Source organism: Hemiscyllium ocellatum, chromosome 1 (assembly GCF_020745735.1).
Source record: "Hemiscyllium ocellatum isolate sHemOce1 chromosome 1, sHemOce1.pat.X.cur, whole genome shotgun sequence".
Classification (NCBI taxonomy): domain Eukaryota; kingdom Metazoa; phylum Chordata; class Chondrichthyes; order Orectolobiformes; family Hemiscylliidae; genus Hemiscyllium; species Hemiscyllium ocellatum.
Window position 1 is genome coordinate 98905578 of NC_083401.1, and position 17891 is coordinate 98923468.

The 17891-nt window shown below is 41.5% G+C and overlaps 1 protein-coding gene across 1 annotated transcript in view; it reads left to right on the forward strand.

Annotated features, from left to right (window-relative positions):
- corin (corin, serine peptidase) overlaps window positions 1-17891 on the forward strand; it is a 232537-nt gene that overhangs the window by 75561 nt on the left and 139085 nt on the right. Inside the window, exon 4 of the mRNA XM_060830982.1 lies at window positions 8158-8181. Coding sequence (XP_060686965.1) covers window positions 8158-8181 — 24 coding nt within the window. The remainder of the gene's footprint in view (window positions 1-8157; window positions 8182-17891) is intronic.

Genomic DNA, 17891 nt, shown 5'->3' on the forward strand with positions numbered 1-17891 from the left:
ATGTTGAAAAATGCAAAGAAGCAGCAAGTGGAAGAGTTAGAAAAAATAATCTATAGCAAAACATGAAGGGAGTACCAATGCCAGTAGAAAAGGGATGCATTTATAGATTAATTGTAGATGTTTTTAGCAAAAAATAACTAGTTCAGCAGAGAGCAGACCCATGGTAGTAAGACACAAAAGGGGTGGGGTGAGTATGAGTTATCAAAGTAAAGGAATACATTCAGGGTCTCAAGTTTTTGAGCTTAGTGTTTTCTTCCAGAACAATTTTCTTTGAAGGAGATTTAGACTAAAGCATGTTTGCTAAGTCTGGTTGTGGTATCACCCATTAGATCCTGTGTAGACTGATGGTAGTAGTAGATAAAGATTTTTACTAGGCTGAGGTAGTTTCACTTGAACAGGAATGGGTTTATCCAGTTTCCTTTTGACAGTGGCTTTACTGGCTTGCTTTCAGCAATCAGAAATACTTTGTTTCTGTTTAACCGCGCATATAGGGTGCCTAGAAATTTGCAGCTGTGCCTTTTTGCAGCATACTTCAGCATAGTGGAAATTCAGTCACAAACTAATTCACTAGCATGGCATCTCTGTGACACACCAAGGTCAGGGACTGCAGTTAGCTTTTGACCCCATTTCATGTGTATTTCTGAAATTATAACAAACAAATATCTTTGTCTTAGAACTAGTTTTCTTTCAACTCCTTTCATGTCTGCAGTTTGGCACATAACCCACAGGTAATCATGGTTCAGATTTTTGAATGGCAATTCTCTTTTTGAATTGTTGTTGTCTGAAATTTTGTTGACACTTTTCAGGTGTGACATTCTGTGTTTTCTCTCAGGTGTCTGTATAATTTGCACAGGGATTTTCTACCGAATTTATATCCTCAGTCGTCTTTTTGCTTGTAAGTCATTCTTTTAAACAACTAATTTTGTAGTTAAAAGTTCAATATATCTAAGTAGTTCAAGGATACGATCCATTTTCATAACAAAATGTAATAGGATGTACTTTTATGAAAATAAATTTTGAAAAATAATCTAGCATTGGACCTAAGTCAATCAATGGTAGAAGGAATCCTTCCTGATCCAGACAGGTCACAGGTTACCCAAAGGGAGATTCAAATAGTATCAGAGTATATCTAAACCATAAAGGAATACTGACTATGCATAGCAATAAAAATTAAAGAAAAGTGCTAATATTTATTTTTCCTTGACTTACTCAATGGAATCTTTTTATTAAACTTGATTGAAATTGGCAGAGACATGGCTGCAAGGATATCCAAATATCCAAGGATACACATCCTGTCGGAAGGATAGGCAGATGACAGGGGGGTGTCATACCTTGTGAGTAACACATGAAATCAAATTGATATCATGAAGTAAAGAGGGTTGGAAGGGTAGAGTTATGGAATCGCGAATGAACAAATAATGAGAGTTGTCTACAGGCCTCTTAGCAGTAGTCAGGATGTGGAGAAGAAAATGAATCAGGTGATATAAAAGGTGTGTGAGAAAAACACTATTACAATCATCAGTGGGAACTTCAATAGGGGAAAATCTGGTCAGTAATGGATCTCAGGAAAAGGAATTTGTGGAATGTCTATGAGATGGGTGTTTTTTGGAACAATTTGTGATAGAACCCACTATGGAACAGGCAATTATGGATTTGTGATATGTAATGAGGCAGACTTGATTAGGGAGCTTAAGGTGAAGGAATCCCTCGGGCTCCATGACCGTAGTTCAATAAAATTCACCTTGTAGTTTGAGAGGGAGAAACCCGAATCAGGTATAACAAGTATTACAGATGAGGAAAGGAAACTACAAAGACATGAGGGAGGAGCTTGCTAGAGTTGATGGGAAGGAGACTCTAGCAGGGAAGATGGTGGAACAGCAACGGCATGAGTTTCTGAGTAATTCAAGAGGCACAGCAAAAACGTATCCCAAGGAAGAAGGAACTTATTAAGGGAAGGATGAGGCAACCACGGCTGAGAATGGAAGTTCGGGACAGCATAAAAGTAAAAGGAAAAGCATACAATGTGGTTAAGATTAATGGAAAAACAAAGGATTGGAAAGACTTTAAAAGTAAGCAAAGAATAACTAAAAATGCAATGGGGGTAAGAAGATGAAATATAAAACAATATCAGCTGGTAATATAAAAGATTGTTGCAAACAATTTTGTAGATATCTAAAAGAACAGGGGCAAGAGTGGACATTGGATCTCTGAAAAATTAGGCTGGAGAAGCAGTAATGGGGAACAAAGAAATGGTGGGAGAACGAAAAGGCACTTTGCATCAGTTTTCACAGTAGAAGACATCTGTAGCAAGAGAGTTAGAGCCCAGATGTTTCTTTCATAGCTATCACTAAGGGGAAAGTGCTGGGAAACCTGAAAAGTGTGAAGGTGGATAAATCACCTGAATCTAATGGACTAAGCCCGTGAGTTCTGAAGAGGTAGCTTTGGAGATTATGGATGCATTGGTGGTGATCTTTCAGGAATCACTGGAGTCAGGGAGGCTCCCACAGGACTGGAAAATGTCTAAGGGAGGGAGGCAGAAGACGGTTAGCCTGACCTCCATTATTGGTAAAAATTTAGAGTCCATTACTAAGCAGGAGATTGCAGAGTACTTGAAAGTGCATGATAAAATGGGGCTGAGTTAGCATTTTGTCGGGGGGGGGTTATAGCTGGAAGAAATCTGTAAAATTCTTTGTCTTACTTGCTTGTTACCTCCTCAAAGGAGAGCCAATGCACATGATCTATTTGGATTCCCAGAAAACCTTTGACAAGGTGCCACACAGGAGGCTCCTAAATAAAGTAAGAGCCCATGGCTTTAGTGGCAAGGGACAGGCATGGGTAAAAGATTGGCTGACTGGTAGAAGGCAGATCTTGAGGATAAAGGGGTCTTTTTCAGGATGGCAGCTGGTGACTAGTGGAGATTTGCAGGGGTCAGTGTTGGGACTACGACTATTCAAGTTATACATTAACGATGTGGACTAAGGAACTGAGCGTATTGTTGCTAAGTTTGCAGATGATATAAAGGTGGAGGTATAGGTAATGTTGAGGAAGCAGGGAGGTTGCAGAAGGAATTGGACAGCTTAGAAGAGTGAGCAAAGAAATGGCAGATGGAATACACTGTGGTAAAGTGCGAGGCTATGCACATTGGTAGGAGAAATAGAGGCATAGACTATTTTCTGAGTGAGGAAAGCTTCAGAAATCTGAAGCAGAAAGGGGTTTGGGAGCCCTTGTTCAGGATTTTCTTAAAGTTAACATGTCGATTCAATTAGCAATTAGGAAGGCAAAAGCAATGTTAGCGTTCATTTCAAGAGAGCTAGAATATAAAAGCAGAGATGTACTGCCAAGGCTGTTTAAGGCTCTGGTCAGATAATCTTTGGAATATTGTGAGCAGTTTTGGGCCCTGTATCTGGGGAAGGATGTGATGGTGTTGGATGGGATCCAGTGAAGATTTACAAAAATGATCCCAGTGATGAAGGGCTTTTCATACGAGGAGCAGTTGAGAACTCAGGAGTTTAGAAGGATGGGGGGATCCGATTGAAACTTACAGAATAATGAGAGTTCTGGATAGAGTAGGCTTGGAGAAGATATTTCCATTAGTAGGAGAGACAAGGACCTGAGAGCATAGCCTCTGAGTGAAGGGATGGCCCTTTAGAACTGAGATGAGGAGGAATTTCAGCAGAAAGGTGACAAATCTGTGGAACTAATTGCCACATAAAACTATGGAGGCCAAGTCATTGATTGTATTTAAGACAGTGATTCTTGGTTGGAAAGGGTATCACAGATTATTGGGGGAAGGCAGGAGAATATGGTTGAGAAATATATCAGCCATGATCAGATGCATAGCAATTTTGGGAGACTTATTGGCCTAATTCTGCTGCTATACCTTATAGCCTTATAGTTTTTGTCTAGAAAATCTAGTCCTTAAATAATTAAGGCCAATTGTCAATACAAAATATTGTTTACTTCATCAGATTGACTGTTTTCACAAATCCTACTTGAGGATTTCTCAAGCAGAATAAAGCAGACTGGTTTGCGTGGTATAGTTCAGAAGGTCTGGATAAACTTATCCAAGCTCAGTGAAGCACTGGTGGTTGTGAAACGGGGGAGGATATGAAAACAGCAAAGATCGTCATTTGAAGGTTCCTACATTGTTTTTGTGTAGGACTTTGATGAAAAAATGTTTGGTGAACAGTGGCAGAGAACATAATGTCTTAACTGACAGATTTTATATGCAAAAGCACCCTAGTAAAAGAATAAATGGCATAAAATGAGTACAAAATATTTGCAATGTTTACTTTGATTAATAGACTAGTAATCTGGATTTTAAATAAATAATTTTGAGTTTATTATTTGCAGCAAAGTCAACAGTTTTATCCTTTAGTTGAGGGAGGAAGAAAATAGTTCAATTTCACTCTCGGTTTTGGAGAGAACTTTTAATTTTTGACTATAGAATCTATTGTAAAGACTGAACGAAGGAAATATCATCTGGTTGATAAATGTATTAAGAGGACTTTAATGGCTAACATCCTTGGTGTAGTTTCTGAACAGTGTTGCTAACAGAACCTAGCATTTTTCACAGATCTCCTTCATGTAGGAGGAGATCTTCTTTTAGGTTCATCTTACATCTTTTGCAGAGGGTCTGCAGAAAGTCCACTGAAAAGATGCGCTTTGTTAAGAAACATATAGCCATATTCGGTGTGACACAAATTTTCAGAAACTGCATTGATTTTGATATGTCAGTAATTCATTTAATTGTGGATGAAAGTGGGAGCTGCAGGGTGAGTGATTTCAATGAACGTAACACCATGGTACAAGATGCTATTCAAATTGAGGAATCAAGAAAGCATCTCAACTTAGGTTCTAATTCCTCATACTAACTATTGCAGAACTCCTCCTTTGTTCTGCCTATACCGTTGATATGTACATGAACAATGGTGGCTGGATCTTCCCCTTCCTACTTCAGGTTCCTCTTCAGCCCTAAGCTGAGATCCCACACCCTGGCACTGAGCAGGTGAAACAGCTGTCTGGACTGATACTTTTTGCTTCAGACAACAGTGTCGATCCCTCTGAATATACTGTGTTGTACAATAAATTTAGCTGACCATCTAAAATTTATCTGAAGAATATTTCACAATAATATTGAGAGTTTGCTCTGAGCTATTGAGACATAGCTGCAGGATGGTTGGGTTTGGGAAATAAGCATACCAAATTATAAAGTGTACAGGATGGACAGGGAAAATGGCAGAGGAGGTGATGTAGCCCTATGGATTTGAAACAAATTACTTCAGTGATGAGGGAGGATATATTTTTAGATTAGGTTACTTACAGTGTGGAAACAGGCCCTTCGGCCCAACAAGTCCACACCGACCCGCCGAAGCACAACCCACCCATACCCCTACATATTACCCTTTACCTAACGCTACGGACAATTTAGCATGGCCAATTCACCTGACCCGCACATCTTTGGACTGTGGGAGGAAACCGGGGCACCCGGAGGAAACCCACGCAGACATGGGGAGAACATGCAAACTCCACACAGTCAGTTGCCTGAGTCGGGAAATGAACCCGGGTCTCAGGCGCTGTGAGGCAGCAGTGCTAACCACTGTGCCACCGTGCCGCCCAAATATATATGAGGGGAAAGCATTCAATGGAGACAATGTGAGTGGAACTGAGGAACTGTAAATGATGTAAAATTGTAATAGATATAGTGTGCAAACCATCCGTGGCAGCTCTGGAGTGCTAGATTATTAAAGTACAGAGATGAGGCAAGTGCATAGCAAAGCTATAGTAGTATTAATGAAAGATTTTAACTTCAACAGGTTGGGAGAGGCCTGTCAGAAAGGTAGTGAGCTTCTGGAGGGTGTTTGTTTGGGATAGTTTCCTACAGCAATATGTCCTGTATACAACAAAGGGACAAGCAATACTGGATTTGGTAATGGATAATAAGCCAGATTTAATTTGTCACCGAATAGTGTGTGAATATTTAGTGATCATAATGGTGGAGTTCAATGTAGCATTTAAAAGGGAAAAGCACGAATCACCTACTGGAGTTATGGATATAGGTAAGGCTGACTTTAATGAGAAGAAATGGAGACCATCCACAATAAACTGGCAAAATCTGCTTATGTGTAGAACAGTGGAGCATGTTTAATGAAACATTTAACCCTGTACAAAACCAGTTTATACCTCGGAGAGGGAAAAACTTCACTTCACAGAAAAATGCAGCTGTAGACAATTAAAGGGATAAAGGATAGCATAAAACTAAATAAAAAGGCTGCCGAAAATGCAAAATTACAAGATCTTGCTGAATGGTAGAGATACAAAGACTTGCAAAGGGTCAGAAAGCAGCATATAAGAGCCACTGGGAAGGAATCATGAAAGTAAATTTGCCAGGGACATCAAAAACAGTAAGTAGAAATTTATACTTACATTAAAAAAAGCAGGTAGTCAGGAGCAATGTTTGCCAACTGAAAGTGAAGCAGAGATATTGTCAATGATCATGGGGAAAGGACAGACATACTGGATAATTAGTTTGCGTCTGTATTTACTGTAGAAAAGGAGGATCGCTCAACAGAAATCCTGAGGAAGTTAATAGTGTATCAGAGAGAGGGACTGAATAAAATTATTGTAAGTAAAAGATGAAGTAATGAGGAAATTAATGGAATTAAAGAGTGACAAATTCCCAGGATCTGAGGGTTTCCATTTGGGGTGCTAAGGGTAGTAGATGTCCTAACTACAAACCTTTAGAGTTCCCTAGATACAGATAGGAAAATTGCGCATGTCACTTATATTTTTAAGGTCAAAAGAAGAAAACCAGGGAATTACAGACCAGTTAGCCTACCATTGTGGTGGAGAAATTGTAGGAGTCAATAATCAAGGATGGGTAACTGAGTACCTTGAAAAATTTCCGTTAACCAGGGAGAACCAGCATGGATTCATGACAGGTAAGTCTGTGTCTGACAAATGTCATTGAGTTTTTCTTGGAGAGGTGACTAAGGTGGTAGACAAAGTAATGTCTTTGGATGTTGCTCATATGGATTTACAAAGGACATTCGATAAATTCACATATAAGAGACTGTTAACTAAGGTAGAAGCCCGCAGAATTGAGGGCAAAGCACTGACATAGCGAGGAAATTAGTTGAGTAGCGGGGAACAGAAAGTAGGGATGTGACCAATGATGTTTCACAATGATGTGTTAGGGCGTCAGTTATTAACATTATAGATTGGTGACTTGGATAATCATATATCTAAATTTGCCAATGGCACAAAGTTAGGCAGCATTGTAAACAGTGTAGATGATAGCATAAAATCACAAATGGATATTGATCGATTAGATGAATGGGCAAATCTGGGCAGATGGAGTTCAATGTAAGCAAATGTGAGGTTATCCATTTTGGATGGACGAAGGTAGACCAGGGTGCTTTCTATATATGGTTTCAAGTTAAATACAGTGGCTGTCCAAAGAGACTGCAAAGTTCAGGTGCATAAATCTTTAAAATGTCACGTGCAGAAAATAATCAGGGTGGGTAATGGGATGTTGGCCTTTATATCTAGATGACTGGAGTACAAGGATTCAGAAGATATACTATAATTATACAAAACTCTGGTTAGACCCCACTTGGAGTATTGTGAGCAGAACTGAGCATTACACCTTCGGAAGGGTATGTTGGTGTAGGAGGAAGTATAATGTAGTGTTGTGGGGGAAAACACCAGTCTCGGAGTCAGAATCGGGGTTCAATGACAGAGCTTATTGCACAAGGAAATACCGGAGCTCTAGGGAGAGAAAGACAAAAACAGCATAGTGGTCAACTGCAAGTCTTCTCTTGACCCGGAGTACATGTCATGAAATTTTTATACATCTTGTGATACAATAGGTCAGTGATGAAATTACAGTCTTTGTAACATGATTTGTTTATGGCAATCTTTGCAGAATTGTTGATAGTGTTGATAGTCTTTGTCAGTTCCAGTGCAGCCTTTGTTAATTTCCACATAGTCATTGTCAGTTTCAGTGTAGACATTGTCAGTTTCAATGTCTGCATGGAAATCTATTGCTGTAGTAATGGGTGCTAATCGCTCTTCCTAAGAAGGACAATTACTGCATCCCTGGCTATTAGCATTTCGTATTGAGTCTGTATCAAGTTGTTCACATTTCTATAAGAGGTGTTGGCTGGACCCAGATTCTTCGTTGGGCAGTGTTTGTTACTTATGTATTTTCTCCCTCATCTGCCTTAAACTAATCAACTGGTTTGTGAATGCTGGCATTCTAGTAGCCCCAGGTAGTGTCTGTTTCTGCTCTGCTTTTTCTCTCCATAATTGTGATCTGGCAGCCAACTTTTGTGTGTCAAGTTGGCCAACTGATGGCTCAGTGGCCATCTTGTGTGCCTAGTGTCACTCTGCCCCGTGACATCTCCCTCTTCAGTAGGTTTACAAGAATGATACCTGGACTTCAGAAGTTAAGTTATGAGGAGAGATTATACAAATTAGGCTAATTTCTCTGAAATTTAAAAGGCTAAGGTGTGATCTGATCAAAGGCTTCAAGATATAACAGCAAGAGATAAAGTAGATAAAGATAAACCATTTCCTGGATTGGAAATTCTAGAACTAGGTGGTATAGACTGAGAATTTAGGACCAGACCACTCAGGAGATATGTTAGGAAGTACTTCTACACGCAAAGAGTGGTAGATATTTGGAACTCTCTTCCACAAATGGCATTGGATGCTGGATCAGTTGTTAATTTTCAATCTGAGAGAGAATTTTGTTCAGCAAGGTATTAAGGGATATGGGGAGAAAGTGAGGACTGCAGATGCTGGAGATCAGAGCTGAAAACGTGTTGCTGGAAAAGCGCAGCAGGTCAGGCAGCATCCAAGGAGCAGGAGAATCGACATTTCGGGCATGAGCCCTTCTTCAGGAATGAGGAAGAAGGTTAAAGGAGTTAGGCCACATAACAGCCATGATCTCATTGAAAGGTGGGACAGTTTGAAGGAGCTGACTGGCCTCCTCCTGTTCTTGTGTTTCTGTTAGATTCCTGATCACAGATCATCCTCTCTTTTGTGCTAATGCCATCATTAACTAACAGGGTCACCCCTCCACCTTTTCCTTGCTTCCTGTCCTTTTCTAAACATACCGTAACCGTTAATATTTAGATATCAATCCATGTTATCCTGCAGCTATGTTATCTGCAAAGGCTACCTGATCATACTAACATAGTTTTATTTTGTAACCTTGGCCACTTTGATGATTTATTCTTAGGTTTGTAATCTCTATTGTGATGATACTATGGCTTTTTTAGTTTTCATTTTTCAGTTATCAGTTGCTGCTGAGATCATCAGCTGCCATTTCTGTCACATCCAGCGCAATGCCACTAGCAGAGACATATTCCCCTTCCCTTCCTCATCTACCTTCCAGGTCCCCTGGTCCACTCTTCCCTCGTCCAACAGCAATCCCCCGCCCCCGCAGCCTCATGGCACCCTCCCTGCAGTTGCCAAAGATGTAACACCTGCCCATTTACCTCTTCCCTCCTCAGTATCCAAGTGCCCAAACACACCTTCCACGTGAATCAGCATTTTACCTGCACCTCTCACAATCTAGTCCACTGAATTCATTGTTCAAAATGTGGTCTCCCCTACTTAGGGAAACAAAGCATTGACTGGGTGACTGCTTCGCAGAACATCTACGTTCTACCAGCAGAAAAGACCCTGAGCTTCCAGTTGCCTGGCACTTTAACACACCATCCTCTTATTCCTGATGAAGGGCTTATGCTCGAAACGTCGAATTCTCTATTCCTGAGATGCTGCCTGGCCTGCTGTGCTTTGACCAGCAACACATTTGCAACCCTATTCTTGGGCCAATATCTCTGTCTCAGGCTTGCTGCTGTGCTCCAGCGAAGTTCAGTGCAAGCTGGAAAAACAACACCTCATTTTCTGCTTGGGGACCCTACAGCCCTCTGGACTCAATATTGAGTTTAATAGTTTTTAGGGCTTGAACTCTCCTATGTCCTCGTCCCCTACCCCATACACCAGGCCTTGTTATCACAGCTTGCCACTACACACTATCTATTGTGATTTACTAACAGTCTCCATTAACAGCTATTCACCCTCCTAGCCAGATCATTTGTCTTTCAAACTATTCTTCTCTCTCATTTGGGTTATATCCCCATTTATCATTTACTCCTTATCCCCTCCCTCCACTCTATCTTCTGCTTTTAGTTCAGCACCTAATTCCTCACATTGACTATGCAGAACATTCTCCTTGAATCCTGCCCATGTTGTTGGTAACTACATGAACCACAAAGACTGGGTCCTCCCGCCTTCCACTTCAAGTTCCTCTCTAGTCCTGAGTAGATTTCCTGCATGTTTGTACTGATCAAGCAAAATAGCCATCTGGACTTCTGCTCTCTATTGCCAAGATCAGTGTCTGACCACACTGCCCTCCATGGGCACTGAATTCCATTCTGCTCCCTCCACTTGAATAGTTTCCTTTATCATAGTGCCATTGTCAGTAAGCTCATTCACCCTGCAGCTCCTACGTGTTAAAACAAGCTGCAAGAACCTCAAATCCATCAGACAATTCCAAAGGCTGAGACTCCTGTGCTCCTGCTCTCCTTTACCTGCCTTCCTGTCAGTCACAGCCTAATGCCAAATGACCTACTCCTGATTTGTTTTGGTTTATTGTCCCTGAATGCTGAACAAAGCTATCCTAAGAGATGTGGCTGCCTTCTGATAAAAGTATTCCAGATTAATTTTCCCCTACTTGATGCATCGCTGTATCTATAGCTCGGCTTCTAGCTCAAAAATACTGAGCTAAAACTTTGAGAAAGTGAGGACTGTAGATACTGGAGATCACAGTCGAAGAGTGTGGTGCTGGAAAAACACAGCCGGTCAGGCAGCGCCCAAGGAGCAGGAGAGATTACGTTTCAGGAATAAGCCCTTCATCAGGCCAGGGTCTGCCTCAGGATGTGGCTGAAGAGCTTCAGGGCAGAGGAGATGATCTGGGGGGTGCAGTGTGAGATTCACTGAGATCCTTGTAGAGGGAGGAGGAGAACTTCTTCAAAGTAGGCATCCTTAGAAGAGGCTTAGCAGTAAGGTTATAATCTCGGAGAAAGTGAGGACCACAGATGCTGGAGATCAGAGTCGAAGAGTGTGGTACTGGACAAGCACAGTACATCAGGAAGCATCCGACGAGCAGGAGAGTTAACATTTTGAACTCCATTTCCTCCATTCTCCTTTTTTTTTATTTCTGTAGACTGTGAAGCCTTCTTACATGAACACTTACAAAACTCATCTTTCAAATAACCTGCAAATTTCTAGTCACACGTTTCTGGTTCTGAAGTTATACAAACTAAACTTTTCTTTCACTGTAATTATGCTTTTCCTGATCTTTTCTGTACTTGTTTTAGGAGGTAAGCTATATTTCCAATTGACTCCAGTCAAGTCTCCTCTGTACTATCCCAAATCGATGGGTTTCCAAAGCTCAAACCTACTTTTTGATTATAATCAACTAAAAAAAAAAGCTAATAGCCCTTAATGTTTACTCCACCTGTTGCAAACCATCACAGTAAAAGCAATCTTTCATTAACAGCCTGGGGAGTCCTTGCTGTCTGAAACATATTGAATAAAGTCAGTGTTAAAATAAAGAACAAAGGAAATTTACAGCCCAGGAACAGGCCCTTCGGCCGTCCAAGCCTGTGCCAATCCAAACCCACGGTCTAAACCTACCACCCAATTCCTAAGGATCTGTATCCCTCTGCTCCCCACCTACTCATGCATCTGTCCAGATGCATCTTAAATGAATCTACCATGCCTGCCTCTATTACCTCTGCTGGCAGCACGTTCCAGGCACCTACCATACTCTGTGTAAAGTATTTTCCGAGTTTATACCCCTTAAACTTTTCTCCTTTCACCATGAACACGTGACCTCTTGTTACTGACTCCCTCACGCTGGGAAAAAGCTTATCTCTCTCCAGCCTGTCCATACTCTTCATGATTTTGTAGACCACAATCAGGTCCCCCCTCAATCTCCTTTTTTCTAATGAAAACAATCCTAACCTACTCAACCTCTCTTCTTAGCTAGCACCTTCCATACCAGGCAACATCCTTGTAAAGTTTCTCTGCACCCTCTCCAAAGTGTCCACATCCTTTTGGTAATGTGCCAACCAGAACTGTACGCAGTTTTCTAAATGTAGCCGAATCAAAGTCTCATGTAATTTTATCATGACCTGCCAGCTCTTATACTCAATATCGCGTCCGATGAAGGCAAGCATACTATATGCCTTCTTGACCACTATATCCACCTGTGCAGCCACCTTCAGGGTACAATGAACCTGAACTCCCAGATCTCTCTGCTTATCAACTTTTCCCAAGGCTCTTCCGTTTACAGTATAGTTCACTTCAGAATTAAACCTCCCAAAATGCATCACCTCACATTTGCCCGGATTGAACTCCCTCTGCCACTTCTCCGCCCAACTCTCCAGTCTATCTATAATCTCCATTATTCTTTGACAGTCCCCTATGCTTTCTGCTACTCCACCAATTTTCATGTTATCTGCAAACTTACAGATCAGACCACCAATGTCCACTTCCAGATTATTTATATATATCACAAACAACAGTGGCCTGAACACTGATCTCTGTACAACGCTACTGGCCACCTTTCTACATTTCAAGAAACTCCATTCAACTATTACTCTCTGTCTCCTGTTGTTCAACCAGTTCTTTATACACCTAGCTAGAACACCCTGCACACCATGTGACTCCACTTTCTCCATTAGTTTATCATGGGGAACTTTATCAAATGCCTACTAAAGTCCATGTATATGGCATCTACAGTCCTTCCTTCATCTACCAACTTGGTCACTTCCTCATAAAACACCATTAGGTTGGTAAGGCATGATCTCTCCCACACAAACTTGTCTTGCCTATCATTGATAAACCCATTCTTTTCCAAATATAAATAGATCCTATCCCTCAGTACCTTCTCCAGCAACTTTCCCATTACTGACATCAGGCTCACTGGTCTATAGTTACCTGGAATATCCCTACTACCCTTCTTGGACAGGGGGACAACATCAGCAACCCTCCAGTCCTCCGGCACTTTATCAGTGTTTAAGGATGCTACAAAGATATCTGTCAGGGCCCCAGCTAATTCCTCTCTCACTTCCCTTAGCAACCTGGGATAGATCCCATCTGGTCCTGGTGAGTTTTCCACCTTAATATCCTTTAGCTGAACCAACATATCTTCTCTCCTTACGTCAACATGATCCAGAATAAACAAACTTGTAACTCTAATCTCAACACATATCATGTCCCTCTCCTCAGTGAACACTGATGCAAAATAATCATTGAGAATTGCACTCATTTTCTTCTGGGTAATCCAAGATGGAGGATGGGAAAACTTTCTGGTTATAACAGCTGCTCTTTTATTGAGGGATTTTACGTATTGGAGGTGATTTCCTTGAATTCCAGGAGCAGTAATTACAGTTTTATATGCTGTTGCATTGTTTTGGAACTTTGGAAAATAAGGTCAAAACAACAGCAGTTTTAAAAGGGAGAAGAACAGACAAAGGAAACACATGGTGAGGACAGTGCAGGAGACAGAGAGAAAGAAACTGACACAGTAGTGAACCTGCATACCTACTGCCTTTAATATTTGAATTCATGTATCACTGGGCATCAGAGTGTGTCTGGGAAAATTAACAAACAGTGAAATTCACAACTAATCTTGGAGGAACTGTTTGGATGAAGTTCACACCACAGAAACAGATAAGTGTATTGTTTTTAAGTGTGACCTACAGCAAGTCTGTAGAAGTGTGTAGAGTGGGTTCTTTCTTGATTATATGTTTCTTTGAGATATGTCTCTTGATTAAACTTAAAATATAAGCCATAACTATTCATTTAACCTGGGGCACTGTTTTGTAAAGGAATAAGACGGTGTTATTTTCTGGGTCTGTAGATTGTGAAGGAGCAAAAATGACCTTTAGTAGAGTGATAGGTGTTTCTTGTCAGATGTGGGAGTTTAAAGAGAGTTTAAGGGGTACTGCAGATTATATCTGCAATGTATGCTGTTGGTTATGAATCTTATCAGATCAAATGGATCGGTTGGAGAGACAGTTAGAAGCAATGAAGAATTTTCAGTAGTATGTGATGAATGGCAGTTTTAGGAAGGGGGGGAAGTCTCAGATACAGTCTCATAGATGGGTTAACTCCAGGAAAGGTAAGAGAGGTAGGCAGCTAGCGCAAGAGCTTTCTGTGGCTATACCCATTTCAAACAAATATGCTGTTTTGCAAAAAGGACGGGGTGATGGATTCTCAGGTGAACGTAACACAAACAGCCAAGTTTCTGGTATTGAGATTGGCCGTAATGCAATGAGGGGTACGTCAGGTTCCAAGAGGTCGATTGTGTTAGGGGACTCTAGTCCGAGGTACAGACAAACGTTTCTGTGGCCAGAAGCGAAGAATTAGAATGGTGTGTGTTTCCCTGGTGCCAGGATCAAGGATGTCTCAAAAAAGGTGCAGAATGTTCTCAAGGGGGAGAGGGGCCAGCAGGAGGTCATTGTACACATTGGAACCAAAGACATTGGAAGGGAAAAGGTTGAAATTCTGAAGGGAGATTACAGAGAGTTAGGCAGGAATATAAAAAGGAGGTCCTTGAGTGTAGTAATATCTGGATTACTCCCGGTGCTACGAGCTAGTGAGGGCAGGAATAGGAGGATAGAGCAGATGAATGCATGGCTGAGGAGCTGGTGTACGGGAGAGGGATTCACATTTTTGGACCATTGGAATCTCTTTTTGAGGTAGAAGTGACCTGTACAAGAAGGATGGTTTACACCTAAATTGGAAGGGGACTAATTTACTGGCAAGGAAATTTACGATAGTTGCTTGGGAGGATTTGAACTAGTAAGTTGGGGGGTGGGGGGGACCTGGCAGCCTAATGTTCCAGGATACAAATGCTACAGGAAGGATAGAAAGGGAGACAAGAGAGGAGGGGGAGTGGCATTTTTGATAAGGGATAGCATTACAGCTGTGCTGAGGGAGGATATTCCCAGAAATGCATCCAAGGAAGTTATTTAGGTAGAACTAAGAAAGAAGAAAGGGATGATCACATTATTGGGATTGTATTATAGACCCCCTAATAGTCAGAGGGAAATTGAGAAACAAACCTGTAAGGATTTCTCAGCTATCTCTAAGAATAATTGGTGGTTGTGGTAGGGGATTTTAACTTTCCAAACATAGACTGGGACTGCCATAGTGTTAAGGGTTTAGATGGAGAGGTATTTGTTAAGTGTGTACAAGAAAATTTTCTAATTCAGTATGTGGATGTACCTAGTAGAGAAGGTGCAAAACTCTTGGGAAATAAGGCAAGGCAGGTGACTGAGGTGCCAGTGGGGGTGCCAGTGCTCTTTGGGGCCAGCGACCATAATTCTATTAGATTTAAAATACTGATGGAAAAGGATAGACCAGATCTAAAAGTTGAAGTTCTAAATTGGAGAAAGGCCAATTTTGACGGTATTAGGCAAGAACTTTCAAAAGCTGATTGGAGACAGATGTTCACAGGTAAAGGACGGCTGGAAAATGAGAAGCCTTCAGAAATGAGATAACAAGAATCCAGAGAAAGTACATTCCTGTCAGGGTGAAAGGGAAGGCTGGTAGGTATAGGGAATGCTGGATGCCTCAAGAAATTGAGGGTTTGGTTAAGGAAAAGAGGGAAACATATGTCAGGTATAGACAGGATAGATTGAGTGAATCCTTAGAAGAGTATAAAGGCAGTAAGAGTATACTTAAGAGGATATCAAGAGGGCAAAAAGGAGACATGAGATAGCTTTGGCAAATAGAATTGAGGAGAATCCAAATAATTTTTACAAATACATTAAGGACAAAAGGGTAACTAGGGAGAGAATAGGGCCCCTCAAAGATCAACAAGGCGGCCTTTGTGTGGAGCCGCAGAAAATGGGGGAGTTACTAAACGAGTATTTTGTATCAGTATTTACTGTGGAAAAGGGTACGGAAGATATAGAAAGTAGTGAAACAGATGATGACAAATTGCAAAATGTCCAGATTACAGAGGAGGAAGTGCTAGATATCTTGAAATGCATAAAGGTGGATAAATCCCCAGGACCTAATCAGGTGTACCCGAGAACTCTGTGGGAAGCTAGAGAAGTGATTGCTGGGCCTCTTGCTGAGATATTTGTATCATCGATAGTCACAGGTGAGGTGCCTTAAGACCGAAGGTTGGCTAACATGGTACCACTGTTTAAGAAGGGTGGTAAGGACAAGCCCGGGAACTATAGAGTGAGCCCGATGTTAATGGTGGGCAAATTATTGGAGGCAATCCTGAGGGACAGGATGTACATGTATTTGGAAAGGCAAGGACTGATTCGGGATAGTCAACATGGCTTTGTGCATGGGAAATCATGTCTCACAAACTTGATTGAGTTTTTTGAAGAAGTAACAAAGAGGATTGATGAGGGCAGAGCGGTAGATGTGATCTGTATGGACTTCAGTACGGCGTTCGACAAGGTTTCCCATGGGAGACTGATTCGCAAGGTTAGATCTCACAGAATACAGGGAGAACTAGCCATTTGGATACAGAACTGGCTCAAAGATAGAAGACAGAGGGTGGTGGTGGAGGGTTGTTTTTCAGACTGGAGGCCTGTGACCAGTGGAGAGCCACAGGGATCAGTGCTGGGTCTTCTACTTTTTGTCATTTACATAAATGATTTGGATGCGAGCATAAGAGGTACAGTTAGTAGGTTTACAGATGACACCAAAATTGGAGGTGTAGTGGACAATGAAGAAGGTTACCTCCGATTATAACAGGATCTTGATCAGATGGGCCAATGGGCTGAGATGTGGCAGATGGAGTTTAATTCAGATAAATGCGAGGTACTGCATTTTGGGAAAGCAAATCTTAGCAGGACTTGTACACAATGGTAAGGTCTTTGGGAGTGTTGCTGAACAAAGAGAGTTTGAAGTGCAAGTTCATAGCTCCTTGAAAGTGGAGTCACAGGTACATAGGAGTGTGAAGAAGGCATTTGGTATGCTTTCCTTTATTGGTCAGAGTATTGAGTACAGGAGTTGGGAAGTCATGTTGCAGCTGTACAGGACATTGCTTAGGCAACTGTTGGAATATTGTATGCAATTCTGGTCTCTTTCCCATTGGAAAGCTGTTGTGAAACTCAGAAAGGATTTACAAGGACATTGCCAGGGTTGGAGAATTTGAGCTACAGAAAGAGGCTGAACAGGCTGGTGCTGTTTTCCCTGGAGTGTCAGAGACTGAGGAGTAACTTTATAGAGGTTTACAAAATTATGAGGGGCATAGATAGGATAAATAGACTATGTCTTTTCCCTGGGGTCAGGGAGTCCAGAACTAGAGGGCATAGGTTTAGGGTGAGAAGGGAAAGATATAAAAGAGACCTAAGGGGCAACCTTTTCAAGCAGAGGGTGGTACGTGTATGGAATGAGCTGCTAGAGGATGTGGTGGATGCTGGTACAATTGCAACATTCAAAAGGCATTTGGATGGGCATGTGAATAGGAAGAGTTTGGAGGGATATGGGCTGGGTGCTGGCAGGTGGGACTAGATTGGGTTGGGATATCTGGTCGGCATGGACGGGTTGGACCGAAGGCTCTGTATCCATGCTGTACATCTCTATGACTCTATGACACACAACTTTCTTTCCTTATCCTTTAGTGGACAAACCCTTTCTCTAGTTACCCTCTTGCTTCTTATATATGAATAAAATGCCTTGGGATTCTCCTTAATTCTGCTCACTAAAGTTACTTCATGACTTCTTTTACCCCACTTGATTCCTCGTTTAAGACTGATCCTACTTTCCTGATATTCCTCCAAGGCCCATTCTGTTCTTAGCTGCCTGGACCTTATGTATGGTTCCTTTTCCTC